Source organism: Haliotis cracherodii, unplaced genomic scaffold (assembly GCF_022045235.1).
Source record: "Haliotis cracherodii isolate W230 unplaced genomic scaffold, xgHalCrac1.p SCAF_2, whole genome shotgun sequence".
Classification (NCBI taxonomy): domain Eukaryota; kingdom Metazoa; phylum Mollusca; class Gastropoda; order Lepetellida; family Haliotidae; genus Haliotis; species Haliotis cracherodii.
Genome location: NW_027266275.1, coordinates 36,450,648 through 36,469,648, shown reverse-complemented (window position 1 = coordinate 36,469,648; position 19,001 = coordinate 36,450,648). Strand labels below are relative to the sequence as shown.

Below are 19,001 nucleotides of genomic sequence, written 5' to 3'. Positions count from 1 at the left end.
AAATGTTGTCAAAGACATTTGGCATAGTAAAGCGATGGGAAAGGTTTCGTGAATGCTGACACAACATATTTTCTTTTCTTGACAGTGTCTTTTGTCACAATTACCATCAATTATCCATCTTATTTACAATTTGACTAAACTAAGGTAAGGGGTGTGCTGGGGTTTCAGGCTGCCCCTACAGTATTTCACTTTATCTTGGCGTTTCTGCTTAATATGGTTGATAAGCTTAAAGTAACTCAAGTCGTTTATGTATATATACTAGTATTTGTATCATTTTAGAGAAATAAGCAAGCATGTACGTTGTTTAAAGATTAATTATCATATTTAGAACGAATGTGGGTCCGATCCGGAAGCCAGTGGGTCCTGGTAACAAGGGACGGAACTCTGCAAAGCACTTTCAAATAAGAGCCACACGGGCCCTCAACTTTACAAGGAAACAATGAAAACGGCTATTTGGGTCACATTAACCAATGATAAATGACTGTGACTTCTCATCTCATAGCTATAATCAGCATCAAAGATTGAGGGGGACACGTGTCCCTTGGTGAGGGATCAAACAACATGAACACTACCTTGCGCAATCAAACGTCAATAATTGCACCCCGATCGCTTTCAAAGCAAATTATTTTGAAAAGGAGTGAAGATTGATATTCTTATTACCAATTCTGTGAAATAAAGAGGCGATGTCACATATATCAATATGCATCTTATTAAGAGTAAAAAACTTGCCAATTCCAAGCATATCCTTTAATACACTTCTATATGTCTCCAACGAAATTTTCGTTGACAAATCTAAATACCATTCCTAATGAACCATCGCCAATATTTACATACGTGTGAACCCAATCGTATTTGATATACCAGATGACTGAGTGTCCCTGTTGTTGACTTATTGTAAGGACTAATTGTTTTATTTCTTTCTTAATTGACCCACTAAAACTGTTATATGCACTGGAATGTTTATTGTATCCCACTTATGTCGTCATGATTCCAATGTCAGTTATGAGATACATGCGTGGAATCTCTGTTAAGGTACGTGTCAAAACCTCTATAGATATAACCTACTCAAAAGAAGTACAACAACGTCCAATGTTTCATATGACAATAGTTAGACTGACATGGCAAGGGCAGATAAAATACAGTCATTTGATTTTTTGGGTATTCTTTTGCAATGAAATAGCAATGACAGATTAAGCATATTCATATGTAAAATCGGGTGTTATTTAACTTCTTTTTCGTCATATAATACCGCTTGAACCACTTGAAAACAAATATTGTTCTTTACGTGTCTCATATGCAACGCTTTAAACCCAAACTGACCTATCTCAGCTATTATCAATATCAGTGCATTTGAGCGTTTTATTCTTATATAAAAAACGTCAGCCAGTACCTAGAGAATACCATGGATTCATCACATTTCAACGCGCGAGTTTCATAAAAGATTGGCAGAAGTCTTGCACGTTTGTAGTTGAGTGTTCAGGACAACCCACTATAGCATTGGTTTGTTGTACTCGCGCAAATGATCCAGACCTATTGATGCAGTTAAAAGAAAGTCAGTAAAGGATGCAATACCTGAAGCTGGTAATGGTTTTGTATGTTTTGCATATGACAATGCGCTGTGCAGGGTTGCGTCCCTTGGGCACTCCAGGAACCTATGAATGTGAGTTCGATTTTACTCGCACCTATTATGTTTGTCGCTTTGTCAGCACCATACCCGTGCTTGTGGGTTTCACCAAAGTGCCTGCCACATTAAGCTGACTAGCCATGATATAACTGGAATACTGTTAAAAGAGGCGTTAAACCCAACTCACGCGATTTGAAGACCGAAAGTGATGTATTTGAATAGCGTTTGGTTTGCGACGTTAACTGCCTATAGTGTAAAGTTACAAAAGGGGCGGAGAGACTGGCAGGCTGAAATTAATATACCTCAAACGACATGTGATATTAATAGGTCACAGCGAATCTCAACAAGGACACCAGGACGTTTTCACTTCAAATAAACAACCAGACAGAAAACAGGAAGAAATCCGAAAATACATGAGCACCTCACATTTGAGGGTTTGGTTTCATAGATGTGTGTCTTTTCAAGCAAGTCGGCGTATTCTTTAAATACTTTTATATTTACTCTATGCTCAGTATTTTTTTCACTTAAATTGTTTTCCACAAACAACGCTTCATGCTCTGTACAAACGCTGGATGACACGATTTGATGAAACTACACACTAAACATTAATTAAAAAACCGGCGACTAGTCGGTTTTTTACCTCGCTTTGTAAGAAAATAACATCTGGAGGGTTGTCGAGAGTATGTGAGCAAGTCTCAGGTTGCTTTTGATATTGCTGCAGCCATATGACTCTGGGTGACGGTGCAAATAGATTTCACACATTAAATGAAGCATGCGCAAAGCGTCTTAGCCCTACGACAGTCCCAGAATATGATGTCGACAATCGTAGCGCAAAACACCGCAAATGTCATAGGCTCAAAATATCACCTTCGCAGTACGTCTCCAGCGTTTTAAAATACGCTTCCGGGGCACGGGTGTCAAGGTCGTGTAAGGCGACGGAATTCGCTGTGCAGAGTTGCGTCCATTGGGCGAGCCGGCACTATATGATCGTGGGTTCAAATCTTGATTCGCCCCGATTATGATACTTGATTTGTCTGCGCCCGGCGCTTTCTTGTGGGTTCCACCAAAGAGGTAAATGTCTAAGACCTGCTTCACTTCGAGCTTCTATCCGGGCCGTGATATAACTGAAATAAATCCACATAATTCACTCACTCACTAACTCTGTGTGTGTGTGTGTGTGTGTGTGTGTGTGTGTGTGTGTGTGTGTGTGTGTGTGTGTGTGTGTGTGTGTGTGTGTGTGTGTGTGTGTGTGCGTGTGTGTGTGTGTGTGTGTGCGGACTAATGCCGGTTTTATAGTACTTGCCCACTATGATGCCATGACGCAGTTTAACATGAATAACCCACTCAGACACAGTATACTGCGTCCTAGCCGGGTAGTCTTTGTTTTAGCCCCTTATAATGCAGAGCACAAGACAGGGTAACAACAAGTCCCCGACCACGGTATCCCAAATGACGTTAAAAGGTGATATTTGTTGTTTTCATGGTTGACGTGTATATTTATGTTAATCTGCGACATAGCACAATAAAACTGACATAAACAGCCACAAACACACATACACGTGCATGCACGTTGGTTTATGAGTGCACTAATGAAGGCGACGTTTAACCCCACTTCACCTCACCATCACAAGGAACATATAAAGGGCGAAACACAAGGCCTTAGTCCACTATGTCATCCTTGGCCAATTACATCTGTATTAAACGCTCATTTAGGGCGCTGCTTAACCACGAGCAAAGGTTTATGACGGAATCATACAATGGACATACAATTAGCAGAAAGATTTTATGATCATGGAAAGGGTTTTGTCGCATTTTTGTCATTATCGATATCACTACGTTTTGGGGGTGGTCGGGTAGTCTAATGGTTAAAGCGTTCGCTCCTCACGCCAAAGACCCGGGTTCGATTCCCGACATGGGTACAATGTGTGAAGCCCATTTCTGGTGTCCCCCGCCGTGATATTGCTGGAATATTGCTAAAAGCGGCGTAAAACCATTCTCACTCACTCACATTACGTTTTGGGCAGTTTTGACACTGATTTTATTAACAGAACGGTAATTTCATTACGTATTCCCGTGACGTATTTAGGTCACGTGTTACACTAGGTCTTCCAGCATTTAGATATCGTTCTATGGGTTCCTTTACTGTAGTTAAACACGCAGTAAGGACGACTAAATTGTCAGTCCACGTAATAAAATAGCATATAAAACGCCAACAACAGAGAATAATCAGTCTCCATTATGGGCCGAAACAAGTTCCATTGGGCATATATGGCAAAATAGCGGTGAAAATTATGTGAATGGATCATTGAAAATTAGTGATGACACCAGGTGTTCGAAAGGCTAAGCAAATCATGCGTCATGTGATATCATCGAGCCCCGCCTGACGTTCTACACATGCCGCCAGGGCTACTTCTTTGATATGTATGTAACATTTTCAAAATGTCATAGATACATGAATCTTAAGGGGGGGGGGGTTGAGGGGGGGGCTGTTTGGGGGTGGTGTGTGTGTGTGTGTGTGGTGGGGGGGGTGGGGGGGGGTGGGTGGGTGGGGGGGGGGGGGGGGGGGTGATTGTCTGTGTCTGTCTGTGTGTCTCTCTGTCTGTGTGTGTGTGTCTGTCTGTCTGTCTGTGTCTCTCTCTCTCCCTCTCTCTCTCCCCATCTCTCTCTCCCCCTCTCTCTCTTGTGTGTCATTGTGTGTGTGTCTGTGTCTGTCTGTCTCCCTCTCTCTCTCTCTCTCTCTCTCTCTCTCTCTCTCTCTCTCTCTCCCTCTCTCTCTCTCTGTGTCTCTGTGTGTGTGTCTGTGTCTGTCTGTCTGTCTGTCTCCCTCTCTCTCCCTCTCTCTCTCTCTCTCTCTCTCTCCCCCCCCCCCTCTCTCTCTCTGTGTCTCTGTGTGTGTGTCTGTGTCTGTCTGTCTGTCTGTCTCCCTCTCTCTCTCTCCCTCTCTCTCTCTCTCTCTCTCTCTTTCTCTCTCTCTCTCTCTCCCCCCCCCCCCCTCTCTCTCTCTCTCTCTGTCTCTGTGCGTGTGGAGGGGTGGGCGTGGTCACGGTTTGCCCAATTGTCATAGTTGTATTAAGAAACGGCATGATTTGTTTAAAAGCGAGTTACATCAGGGGCGGTGGTGTAGCCTAATGATTAAAGTGTTCGCTCGTCACGCCAAAGGCCCGGGTTCGAATCTTAACATGGGTACAATGTGTTCAGCCCATTTATGATGTGATATAACTGGACTTTTGCCGAGAGCGGCGTAAAACTCAACTCACTCACTCACTAATAATACATGCCGAAAAATATGTGAATTTAAATAACTTACATATATGTTTATTACAATATCATCTTCCTTTATAATTTATGTTATTATTCATAAATAGTCATTTATTAATGTTTGTGTTGCCTTAACGTTAATTACACGGTAGACAAATGTTAAGTGTGATATTTCTAATAACCCACATATATTTATTCAATACGTCAACGTTTCCCTTGATATATTTTGGTTATCTTTCATAAATATTCATTATCAAATTATTGATCTACCGTTTATATTGCATGATGGACAATGGGGACTATTTAACGAGGGGCATTAGCCTGGTTGTTATCAGTTTCGCCAACACGACAACTCCCGGCCAATCCGTTTGAGAATATGACCCTGAAGCTACTCCCATGTACTTTAAGTCTGGAATATATAAGCGTTGTTTATAAATAAGTGGTTGTTTGTCTGTCAGAGGTGCCTTACAGTTAGTTAAAGAGCAAATACCATTATTTATATACGTGAAGCTTCGTGGTCGTGAATATTCACTTACGGTGATGTATTGGAATGCTGAGAACGCCCACGTCTTGTCGCATTCCACGCGATTATCCTGATATATGACAGTATGTTATCGGTGATACATCACATCGCCATAGTTATACAGTCAAGCCCCAATAGTACCCAGATACCGCGTAAATTTAAAACGTAAAAGCCATAGAATGACCTCGATCATACGACGAAACAGATTCCTTTTGCAAAAGGCAACCTGGCGGTGAAAATAATATGAAGGGATTACTGAAAATCAGTGACGACACCGGTGTTCGCAAAAAGGGTAAGAAATTGTTTACGTTTTACTAGATTGTCAAGCATCAGTTACAGGAATCTGCGTTGCCCCGGAACCCCAAGGTGTCACTATGGTAGAGTGCAGTGAGTGAGGGTTTAACGCCACTTTTAACACGTTTAACTTACGCTAAGGCATGTCAGCCGAAATTTGTAGGAAACCCCAAAGTGATCAAAGGGTCTGAGACGTTTACCACTTTGATGAAACCCACAGCACGGGTATGGTACGTGCTGTCTAACCAAGAATCGTAATCAAAGAATGAGTGAGTGAGTTGGGTTTAATGCCGCTTTTAACATTATTCCAGTTATATCACGGCGTGCCAGCTGCAGCTTAATGTGGGAGAAAAGCCCTGAGTGATGCAGGTCTCAGACGTTTACCACTTCGGTGAAACTCACGAGCACGGGTATGGTGCTGACCAACCTAGAAACATAATCGGGGCGAACCGGATTTCGAACCCACAATCACAGGTTTCTGGCGTGCCCAAGGGGACGCAACTCTGTACAGCGAATCGCGGCGCCCCGGACTGCTCCCCCTCCCCCCCCCCCCCCCCCCCCCCCCGTGATCAAAGGGAATCTAGAGGTTCGACCTCGCGATCATCGATATAGCAGGGTCCAGTGTAGATCCGGTTGAGAATTGTTTTTTAGCTACCCATGCTTGTCATAAGAGTAGACTGTGCTTGTCGTAAGAGGCGACTAATGGGATAGGGTTGTCAGGTTCGCTGACTTGGTTGATGCATGTCATCGTATCACAATTGCGTGGATCGATGCTCATGATGTCAATCACTGGATGATTGTTTTGTCCAGACTCGATTATTTCCAGACCGCCGTCATATAGCTTGAATATTGCTGTGTGCGGTGTTAAACAGGAAACAAACAAACAAAGACATTGCTGGCCTAAGGGTACACAGCTCCACACAGAGAATGTCGGCGCCTGAGACCGGTGGGCCTTGCTCCAAGGCTATTCTGAAAAGTCCATGTATGTGCAGTAATTCTATCCTCCCGATAGGCAAGTCTATATATGTGGACGTGGACAGTCTAAGGACTCCAGTCTCTTATAGGAACAACTTGTTCTTATTTTTATATAATCAAGAGCTCGTGATTTAAAGTAATAATTATTGCATTAGAGACGTGTGTAAGTCTAGAGACAGGTAAGCTCAGAGTCTCCTGATAGAGTTTGAGTTAAGCCCCATTGGCAAAGTGTATATACTGAAACATGCATGTCAAGGAATGTATTTGGGTATTGCTATCTTTGAAAGTTTGATTGTGTATTTGTTCACAGGAGGCTACATATATATCATGATATTATTATTATTGATAATTCTTCATGATTTATCGATGCGTAAAATTAGGTTTATTTGCCTCCAAGAAGCGTTTCCAATACCCACGAAGTAAGTAAATGAAGCTACTTGCTGCAAGCTGATGCAGAAGATGATCGATGGCGGCTACTCCCTCAAAATACATCTCAGCTGCTGCAGCCGTGATGAATCACTGTATCCTAACCTGGGGGTGTGGGTTGGGGGTGGGGGGGGGGGGGGGGGGGGGTGGGGTGTGGAGGGGGGCTGTTAATTAAGTGGAGATGTAGACGGCAGGAATGTTCCAGGTGTGCCTATGCCACCCTCGTGTTTGATGTCTGTATCCCAGTCAGTAGACCCTGGTTCTGAAAAACAACAAATAGTCAGCGAGAATAGAATCTGAAAAACGAGACTATTATACGAACAGGCCAGAGTGACCATCCTGTAACTTTTCGATTTTTCTTGGTAGTTTGTGATACAGAGTACATGAAGATAATATGTATAAAAAACATGTCAGTCAGATTAACTCATTATCTCGTTTTCTCGAAGTAAATAACATCTCGAAATTTAACTGCCGTTTCTAACTGCCTCTTATATGCTAATGTAAAATAATGCTGATACGTTCGAGACCATTATTCTCTGATAGTGACGAGTTTTTTCAATTATCAAAAACCTGTAGCTTACCAGCGATAGAAACGAACAGTTTTTAGTCGACATGTCCTTATAATAACATATTGCAAGACCCTTAAAAAGGGCAGATGTCTACTTGTCCTTATGATACCTTAACTATTGGGCAAGTATAGGACTAGTGCCGATTTCTAACGCAGCTTACTCACTACACTATGTGTTCCTTTCAGATGCAAATAACGCGAATCTCTTTACTTTCCATAAAACGAGAGTCCCTTTAACTCAACGAGAATACATAATGACGAGAGCTTTTGATATAACCTTCCAGCTACAGGTTTCATTTTATGTCTCAATAGCCAACTGGAGCTGCTTAACATACAAATAACGGCCGCGGGAGTTCAAGATAGGTGAGGTGAGGTGAAATGGGGTTTAACGTCGCGTCCAAGATTATCGCACTTACATAGCAACGTGCATGTACGTATGTGTGTTTGTGTGGTTGCTTGTACTAGTCCGGACTGATGCCGATTTATATATAGTGCTAGCTCACTGAGATACCATGCCGCAGTTTAACAGGAATAGAGCGTCCGCCCGGAGAGCGTTATGTTCGGGGTTCGATCCCAGGCCACGTCATACCAAAAAACTTTAAGAGATGGTACTTGTTATTACCCTGTCTGGCGCTCGGCATTAAGGGGCTAAAACAAGGACTGGTCGGCTCGGAGTCAGTATACTGTGTCTGAATGGGGTATTCATGTTAAACTGCGGCGTAGTATCGCAATACTATATGTACGTGCATAAGTGCATAAAGTTACTATATATGTACGTGCATAAGTGCATTAAGTTACTATATAAGTGCAATAATCTTGGACGCGACGTTAAACCCCACATCACCTCACCTCACCTTCAACTTGCGAAATTGACAGCCATTTATGTCCTTAATAACAGGGCCCCTCTGACTTGGATGTAAGGGGAGCTACTTCATATTTGACAAAACGTTAGGCTAGCTGCCTTGCATGAACATGTCGTTTCTTTAAGTGCAGGAAACAAAAATTCTTAAATTTTCCGATGTCACAGCTTAACTTCAAACCACATATCGGGGACCCATTCGAAATTTAGAAAATCCCCTTGACTTCAATATAAGTGTCTCTTTACACTTAACAAGAAAATATAGGTCTTTTGTATTTCCGATTGCCTGTATCATACATGTTGTCAAAACTGAATGACGTTTATTTGACAAATTCGGCCGCAGGAACGCTTTGCCCGAACGAGCCCTTCTGAATTACCAATGTCTCTGTAATATGCTTGAATCTTTTTGTTTTGTTTGTTTGTTCGTTAATGCCGAACCCTGAATGGTTAAGTTATATGACGGCGGTCTGTGAATAATCGATTCTGTACCAGACAATCTAATGACTGACATCATAAGCATCGATCTACGCAACTTGGATACGATAACATGCATCAACCAAGTCAGCGAGCCTGACCACCCGATCCCGTTAGTCGCCTCTTACGACAAGCACAGTCGCCTTTTTACGGCAAGCATGAGTTGCTGAAGATTTATTCTACTCCGGATCTTCACGGGGCTTTATTCTCTACCCCACCGGCGTGTTTAGAGATCTGAACTATTACAGACCTACTATTGCAGACTTGCATGCCGTACGTTCATAAGCCAAACTGTCGGTCAAAGAACGTATAATATTTTACACAGATGCTGAAAACAGCTGCCGAAACATTGTAAGCTTAAGGTCTAAAATACAATACAAATACAAATACATCACCATCGAATAACCTTGCTTACTATACCACCAAACATGGGTGTATACGTATGTATACTTATGCCCGGCTGTTATAGGACCGGCCATTTCTTGCGGGGGCGGGTGGGTCAGAGGTTCCACCCGATCCCGTTAGTCGCCTCTTACGACAAGCTATGACACACCGTATCCTTAAGCTTTATTCATGGTCAAGGACACCCTGGGGGTAGCGCGGATTACCTGGGGGTAGAGGCCGCCTCCCACAACGTTAATGTACTGAAAATAATTACCCTCCCTAATGCATGTCATAATTGTGGGTGACCCTCCCCATGTCTTTGTGTATTTTTCCCTGGCTATAATTTATGTTGAAATACCCAAGATTCACCCCCCCCCCCCCCCCTTCCCCACCCACCCACACACACACACACACATTAAATGGCCGGTCCCTTCGTCTTCATCCCACAAATAAAAACAAAGGCATTTCCTAAACACGTGCTAAACACGTCGGTATTGTTGTTTATTGTCCGTCTGCTAGTTTATGAACCCCAGGCTTTAGTAAACAATGTGATAAATAATACTCTTTGTATCACTCCAATATATATTCTCAGTGGCCAGACTACCAACTCGCCACGACACCATGCATTTTCCCATACAATTCCAACACTATCAAAGTATCGGGTTGTTTCCGCAGATGTTCAAAAGCTACACGAACAATTTGAGTTTATTAATAGCAGCAATATAAATGTGCGTCGATAGTGTGTATAATATAATGATTCCACAAAGGGCACAGATGGACAGGTGGAAATGGGAATACCCATAAATACTACTATGTTTATTTTATTTCCAAACCTCCTTGCCCCACCGAAGTATTGGGCAAAGGTTATACAATTTTACACCCTATTAATGTTGAAATGTCACGTTGCATGATGAATGATAGCAGAGAGGACGGTGTGTTTTATACGAAGATAACCTTTCACTAACTGTTGACAAATGCCACATGGCGAGCGAGAGCCTGTGGGTGTGAATTCGGCTACTTATGTAAAGGCATTTAGACTGAGGGAGGGTTAGACCTTCCTCTGATGCTTCACAACTGAATAGGAAATAGCAACGTTGTGGGAGGCGGCCTCTACCCCCAGGATATCCGCACTACCCCCAGGGTGTCCTTGACCAGGAATAAAGGATACGTTGTGTCATAGCTTGTCAACTTCCGTTGTCTTGAAGTGGAAGAGTGGATGAGTAGTTGTACATGTATGAGTGTTTTAAATTGTAAATGTTTCATATATATCATCCCAATTTCAAAATGGCCACCACGGCAGCCATATTGAATCCATGCATGTCATCATTACAGAATCAGTGGCTATGAAACATATACTAGTAGGTAACGATTTTAACAAAATACTTTTGACGCCGTCAAAATTAGAACTATCTCGTGTGGTCTTACATAAAAACGTCCAAATATTACAATTTTAACTATCAGTGGACATATGGATATGTGTATTGTAACCCAAGCAAGCTTGTTGTGTATCTAAGGTTACGTCACTGGATCCCGGAACATATAATATTTATAACATCCACGTTTGATCTAATGTTTCGAATGAGGAAGTTGAAAGGATCACTGGCAACGTTGCTTTCTTAATCCACTTTCAAAACGAACAGCTCACTTTTTCTATTTATTTCCATTATTAAAGATACTTTAAAGACTTTATAATAAATCAATATACCGTTCGCTGTCAGAATAGCTGAAGCTCACCTCGATTGTAGACAGTGGTTCGTAAATGGAATATGAGAACACAGGTGATCAAGACAGCTTAACCTCCGTTATTCACCGTGTTGAGTTGCGTCCCTTACGTGTGACAGGATCCTATTATCGTGGGTTATTATATGGTTCTTGGTTTGTGGGCACATTATTTGCGATCGAGAGTTTCACCAAAGTGGTAAACATAGAAGATCTACATCTGTTCCAACATTAACCCTGGATAGGTCAGAGGCTGTATACGGGCCTATTCTAAAGAAATTTGTATTAATTCTCCATCCCCTTACTTATTCTGGGTCGTACCATGGATGGACCTTTGTGTCAAAATCACAAGCATGGCGAAGACAGTAATAAAATCTAGTAATAAAATCAGTAATCTAGCCTTTCAAGATACGGTGTTTATGCCAAGCTGACACTGAGTTGGACAGTCTCATTAAATTCATAGCACAATCAACATTTCATATTTCCATTTTGATGCAAAATCACATATTGGCGGTTTCGAGAGGGAACTGACTGGTCCTGAGCAGGAAACAGCAAATTTTCTGTTTTACTTTTCAGGCCAGCCTCTAAGTGGACCGCCTCCTCGGCCTAGTGGGAGAGCGTCCGCCCGGGGAGCGAAAGGCCCGGGGTTCGTTCCCCGGCCACGTCATAGCAAAATACCTTTAAAGATGGTACTCGTTGTTACTCTGTCCGGCGCTCGCCATTAAGGGGCTAAAAAAGGACTGGGGTCAGTATTCTGTGTCTGAGTGGGGTGTTCATGTTAAACTGCGGCATGGTACCTCGGTATAAATCGGCATCAGTCCGGACTAGCAGCCACACACACGTGCATACACACACATACATGCTTGTTGTTATATAAGTGTAATAATCTTGGATGCGACGTTAAACCCAATTTCACCTCAAGGGATGGACTCTGCAGGGTCGCTGATCCTCTCAACACACTGCACATAAACTTGATGACGTGGTCGTTCAGGTAGCCTCTCCTTGAAAAAAAAACACTGAGTCGGTGCTTAATTGAAGTGGCACTTAGCTTGTTCGACATTTATTTCTGTACCGTTCTGTACAGAACTATCAACGAAATTGTACAAATTGAAGGATAGAAGCGATGTCGACCTTTTTCAGCTTTTCATCGTCGCGATCCCCAAAGCCTAAAAAAGTTACCAATGAATGTTATTAATCCTTCTTCGTCTAGACTACTAAATACGAGTCAATCGCCATAAGAGCAAAACTACGATCACAAAAGGCAACCACCTGTGCCTGTTGCCATGGTAAATTCTTTTCTTAATAACCGCATGTTACCAACATATAATATCAGTATGCTTAAACTGACCGTTCCTGTGACCTTAGCTTTATTAAAGACCGTCTCATCTGGCCTCTGCATAATCCCCGACGTATAATCTGACAGCAGGGTGCCGGCTTGATGTGGCTTCTCCCATTCGACCTTAGCACGAAATTTGACGTCCATGTTGGAACACTAACTAATACCAAAAGCCGATAAGTCTCAGACTGACCGATAGATGGCGCTGCCTACGTCACGTGACCACACCAGAAGACTTCGCGCTGAGTCGTGTGTACCTGATTGATAGACGGTTTACTTCATACAGAGCGGTACGATTGATTTATGTCATATTTGACAGTTTCGTAGATGGGGCTTGTCAATATCACTTTTCGTTTCATATGATTCATCAGCCAGTTAACGGAAGCCCTCCAGCTAACTAGAAGCATGTCAGCTAACAAGCAAATTACTGAGATGAAAAATTGAGCTGTTTACAAGTATAAACAGTCTTAAAGGAAATACATTTGACCAACAAGCAACTTATGAGCTCTGAATAATAACACCGTTTGGCGAAGGGTTACAACCGTTGAAGGAGCCGTGATTTCCGGCCGGACCTGATGTCTGATCCAATGATCCGTGGTCCAGGGTCCCGGTTAACAAACTGATCTTACGCTACGACGGCAAGGGAGATACGATCATCATAACGCTTAGCGTTTTTATGTTTGTCATCACTCTCTCTCTGTGACTGCAAGCTGACTTGCTCATGTCACAGCCCTCGTCGTCGAAGATGCTTGTGCCGCTGCTGATGGTCATAACTCTATAGTTGGGACTGTTGCTTGTCGAAGTTCATCACATGACCGTAACGCAACGCTGCCATGTCTCCACTGTTACCCGACTAAGGGATTTATTTGCTAGCTTGTCAACATCCCGCAATTCAAACGCTGTGTTCAATCGTCCAACGACGATACCCCATATCAACTCTCTTGGATTCAGACCGCAGTGGTAATGGGGAAAGTCGTGAGGCGGCTTTACCATGACCTTTGATGTGTTTGTCAAGCATATTGACGTGCTCAGGTTTGTGAGAGTTGATGATTTCATAGAGTGTGGTTATGTAGCCCTGGAAGGAAAGGTCATATTCATCCGTTGCAGCCACGTCACCATATCTTCTTTAAGGCTATTAGACGTCGGGGCCTTGCTGTTTGGATCCTGCATACTGTGATACGACGCATTGTCCATGATAATAAGGGCGTCTGCAGGCAAAGTAGGGACCAACTATTTTTTCACCCACTCCAGAAATACCTTGCCGTTCATTTCTGTGTGGAGGTCCATGTTGTCCTTGGCCTTGGCTCGAAAGACGAGGTCACAGCCTGCATGGAAAACGATAAATCTTCACCTTTTCCCCAGACGTCTTACAGTCCCCACTGGTACCCACTGAATGCTGGCTGTGTAAGAGGCATATATCCACGTCTCATCCTTCTTCACGTTTTTTCGTGATGGTTCGAAGATAATGATTTCGGAGACGAAGGATGTCAGATCGTTCACATAACACAGCCCTATTTTCACCACTTATCTTTTGTATCTGTGTCCAAATGTATGCACAAGTCGCCATAGCTTGTATTTTGTAACAATTAAGTCATGTTCAGTTTCAAGGTATTTCTTCAAGAGTCTTAGTGACATGTACTTATTTTCTGAATTGCACGTCTGATTTGATTTTTTCCGAAAACTGTCTAATTTGTCAATCCCACATGGTTTTGATTTATTCCCCCTCCTGCTTCGCCTGATCACTGGAGTCATGCCGACGGACAAGACTTTTCAGCTTATTAGGACACATACCAAGAGATGTCGAAGCTCGTTTCAAGTATTTATTAATGGCATAAAATGGTTTTCCTCTTTCTGCTTCACACTGAAAAAAATCATACGCCTTAAAAATATCAAATGTTTCACATTAGGTGAGTAGCGCATCTTCTCAATCAACAACGACACATACTATGTTGCACGTGCAGTACGTGTTTGCGCTGTTCCTCCTAAAACAGACAAAAAAAACAGATATTGTTGGTTGCAGGGTATTCATTGCCGTGTACCGTTTTGACATTTAATAGTCTGTTCCCGATTTTGAGTTATTTTGCAATTCATCGTTCTCGTTTGAAGCCAAACGGACTGTTTGTTTTATGTTTATTACAAAAACACTAGCCAACAACCTTGAGTAGAAAATACCATGGCCCCATCGCACATTTCAACACCCGAAGAACGTCTTGCTGTGCAATACAGGAGTGAGATATTAATAGATGGGAGATAAAGTCTGACAGTCTTTGCCTATAGATAACCGCTGACCCGTCCTACCAGGCCGTTAATGGGGTACGTAATACGCACAACCTTGCCATAAGCTCACATCTCGCAGATGAAGCCACGACCTCACACAGTTCAAATCATTAACCGAAATCCCCACGCTTTGGAATTCATGTCATATTTCATTCACTGAAGCGTAGAAAGCTCCTAACATATAGACCCAAAACTGACCCTGATGTTTGCATGAATGCATCGTAATATAATCCAAGATTAACGATATACGATTATACATTAAATGTTCTATTAATCATGAAGAGCCAAGATCGAGGATAGGACATTTTTCATTACGGGTTGTTATCCGAGTGAGTGAGTGAGTGAGTGAGTGAGTGAGTTGGGTTTAACGCCGCTTTTAAAATGATTCCAGTTATATCACGGCGTGTCAGCTTAATGTGGGAGGAAAGCCCGAAGTGATGCAGGTCTCAGACGTTAATCACTTCGGTGAAACCCACGAGGAGCACGGGTATGGTGCTGACAAACCTTGAAACATAATCGGGGCGAACCGGGATTCGAACCCACAAATATAGGTTTCTGACGTGCCCAAGGGACGCAACTCTGCACAGCGAATCGCGCTGCCTTAGACGACTGGGCCACATAGTGATAGAGCTGATCGATTTACATCCAACCATTAATTTGATTTTCGATATTTATTACCTTTCTGTAGCATTCAAGTATATTCACACTGAATATCAATTAAATTCGTTCTATTGGATACATGATTTAGTCTGGGGAAGCAGATATTGGCGGGAGCGAGAGAAGCGAACAAACGTAGACCCTTCAAACTAATAGAATGTTCGACACGATAAGCACGCCCTGCACGAGCAGAGGCCGTGCATCCGTGAAGTGTTTCACGCTATACGCCATTAGGGTACATAGGCATAATTGTGGCAATGAAGAGGAATGCCAAATATGACAATGATTCTTCAACGAGCTCGTTAAACGAAAACGATGTACAAAGATCACGTTGGTTCGGTTGAAATGCCTTTCGGTGGCTCAATGTATGATAAGATTTGTTTGGGTTTTTCAGTGTTTGTGAATTTATGGTAAATGGATTGGTGAATCGTGACGTTGGTTTCTTAACTTTTATCATTGATAACTCATAGGGCATTTTTCATATTTTGGTGTTCTACCTTGTTTGTACGTGTATTTGAGATGCGGTAAAGAAGTGAAGGCCTTTTCTACCTCACTTCGAATGTTTTAAATTAATATTTCTTTTAAAAAAACTTGTCTTGTTTTTGTTTTTGAAACTTCTAGCATTATAAAACGGTCTTCTATAAAATAACATTCCCCAGCAGAACATATGCAATTGTATTTGGTATGCGATTTTCGAAAACAATTACTTCGCATTTGAATAGATCGCGTATGTTTATTTGTTATAGATAATCAGTTATATAATACCTATAAGGGATCATATGAGATACGGAGTCATTAGGACTTTCAACACGATCAGTACATTACACATGTGATGATAATAAACCTGCGCCAGTGTTTGAAAAGTGCCATGGAAACACTAATTAACACAATTAAGCATAAACCGTAGAAATACCAACTGGCTGTTGACAAAGCCTTTCTGCTTTACCAACGTGTTAATATAGAGATGAACGATGCTCTCCTGGTGCTATACTCCCTGGACTGGTTAGGTAGGTGGGACGCGGTTCCGGTAGCGGAAGAGCTGCATGCTAATGCTGGTGCTTTAGCAAACCAGCTGCGACGTTAATCATTCATAGAGGAACGGAACAATGAAGGACCTGGCACGCTGGTGCATCACGCATGTATTGAGAGACGGAAGGAAACGGACAACTGTCAGGGGACTTGAGAAATTGGAAAAACAGGAAATCGAAGAGGGGCATCAAAAGTAAAAGTTAACTGGAGTCATTTATAGATTGAACCATCAATAATGTATAGTCGATTTAAAGAAATCTTGTTCATATTTTTTCATTCTTGTTTTTTTTTAAAGTTGTGAATGAAAGTATTGGAGTAATGTTTTGAAATCATTTTTGGGAAGGTTTCGTAACATTGATCCATAAATAAACAGCTTATGTGTGATGTATTAATCTTTTCCAGACATAATTATATATCTTCTTATGGAGACCTAGCTCGCCTCACTGGCCGAAGCGAGTGTCTTAGCCTGTTATCGACCGCTAATATCAGTGGAGATGGTCCCCTAGAAATATCCACCTTTTCCATTACGACGACAAGCAAGTCTTAAACCTTTGCTTACAAGCCCTTGTGCTCATAAATGCGTCCTGATTGGATGTCCGTCTGAATACAGTGTAATTGATTGGCTATATTTTCTCTGTTTTAGCGCTAGTGGTCAACGCTCGTGACGAAGTGTTCTCGCTGTCAGCCACGTGACCATACAACGTCGCCGTGCGCTGCCGCCAATTAGAGCAGGATACTGCTCGCTGACAGTAGTCGCGCATTCGTCACGTAATCGAAAGTAGAGTCACAAGTCTCTAGTGGTAACTTGTGCCAAGTTCCAGGTGTGTCAGCCCGCCTGTCAGTGTGGCTGATCGGCGTGATGCATTTTGGGCCTGGTTCAGACAGGGGCCCCGAGGATGTGTTGTTTCGCGACTGCTTGTTTGGGAGTAGTGTTGTTCACCTGCGTCTTCGTGGCACCGTTGGTCTCAGCAGTGACAAACATAACCATTGGATACCTTACAACTTCCAAAGCGGACACATTTGTCCGAAACATGCAGGGTCGACTTATTTCTGGTGCCATTACATATGCTATCAAAAAGATCAATGAAGAGAATATGGTACCTGGGTACCGGTTCAAACTCGTATGGAACGATACCCACGCTGATACCCTGGTATCCCTGAAAAGTCTGGCCGAGCAGTGGAAAGCTGGGGCGGTAGTCTTCTTTGGACCCGAGGATAGCTGTACCGTGGAGGCTCGTCTCGCTGCGGCTTTTAATCTTCCCATCATATCTTATGTAAGTATTTTAGTATTCTTACACATTTCGTCATCCGTTTAATCCTAGTTTATATTTATTTCATCGGAATGAAACGTTTATGACAGACCTTCAATTCAAGAACAGATATTTTAAACATAACTCAAACATTTGACTGGATTATATCACAAACGTGTAAGTCATACCTCAAACATGTAACTTGATTTTATCACAAACGTGTAAATCCACCGATTCTAAATTATATAATTAACGCGTAAATCGTACCACAAACATGTGACGATTACAGATATGAAAATTATACTTTAAACATGAGACTACAAACGTGTAAATCATATATCAAATATGTATCTAAATGATATAACAACTCAAACATGTATTTGACTGATATCACAATCAAGCAAATCATACATTAATCATGATTTTAAATAATATAACATAACAAACGTGTAAATAACAAATCAAACGTGTATCATAATGATATCACAAACGTGTAAATCATAACTCAAACGTATATTTGACTGATATCACAAACAAGCAAATCATACATGTATCATGATTTCATATTATACGAGAAACGTTTAAATCACAAATCAAACATGTATCAAAATGATATCAGAAACGTTTAAATCACAAATCAAACATGTATCGAAATGATATCAGAAACGTGTAAATCATAACTCAAATGTATATTTGACTGATATCACAAACAAGCAAATCATACATTTATCATGATTTCATATTATATCAGAAACGTATAAATCACAAATCAAACGTATCGAAATAATATCAGAAACGTTTAAATCACAAATCAAACATGTATCAAAATGATATCAGAAACGTTTAAATCACATATCAAACATGTAGCAAAATAATATCAAAAACGTGTAAATCACAACCCAAACATGTATCGAAATGATATCAGAAACGTTTAAATCACAAATCAAACATATATCGAAATAATATCAGAAACGTTTAAATCACAAATCAAACATGTATCGAAATGATATCAGAAACGTTTAAATCACAAATCAAACATGTATCAAAATGATATCACAAACGCGTAAATCACAACTCAAACATGTATCGAAATGATATCACAAACAGGTGGATCATACCAGACGAAATGCAACTTAATTCTATCACACAGAAAGTAATTATTCATATCACAGACATGAAACGGAATTATATCACAATGATGTGACTCAAACCACAGACATGTGACTAAGTAACGTCATTAATATGTGAGTCATACCAAACACATGTAACTGGATGATGTCATTAGCATATGTCATACCAGAAATATGTAGCTGAATTGTCATTAACACGTGTTATACCAGAGATGTGT

At 41.6% G+C, this 19,001-nt stretch overlaps 2 protein-coding genes across 4 annotated transcripts in view; one reads left to right on the top strand and one right to left on the bottom strand.

The window, feature by feature from the left end:
- Positions 1-12,587, bottom strand: part of LOC139467596 (circumsporozoite protein-like) — a 58,814-nt gene extending 46,227 nt beyond the window's left edge. Inside the window, exon 1 of the mRNA XM_071249129.1 lies at positions 12,453-12,587. Coding sequence (XP_071105230.1) covers positions 12,453-12,587 — 135 coding nt within the window. The remainder of the gene's footprint in view (positions 1-12,452) is intronic.
- The window catches only part of LOC139468050 (receptor-type guanylate cyclase Gyc76C-like), a 149,204-nt gene that overhangs the window by 5,060 nt on the left and 125,143 nt on the right, over positions 1-19,001 (top strand). For 2 of the 3 annotated variants that reach the window (XM_071249747.1, XM_071249744.1), the window contains exon 2: positions 17,047-17,677. In XM_071249747.1, coding sequence (XP_071105848.1) covers positions 17,300-17,677 — 378 coding nt within the window. In that variant the 5' untranslated portion in view covers positions 17,047-17,299. Of the gene's footprint in view, positions 1-5,650; positions 5,698-17,046; positions 17,678-19,001 lie in introns of those variants that run through there. The other variant, XM_071249746.1, reaches the window with a different exon arrangement.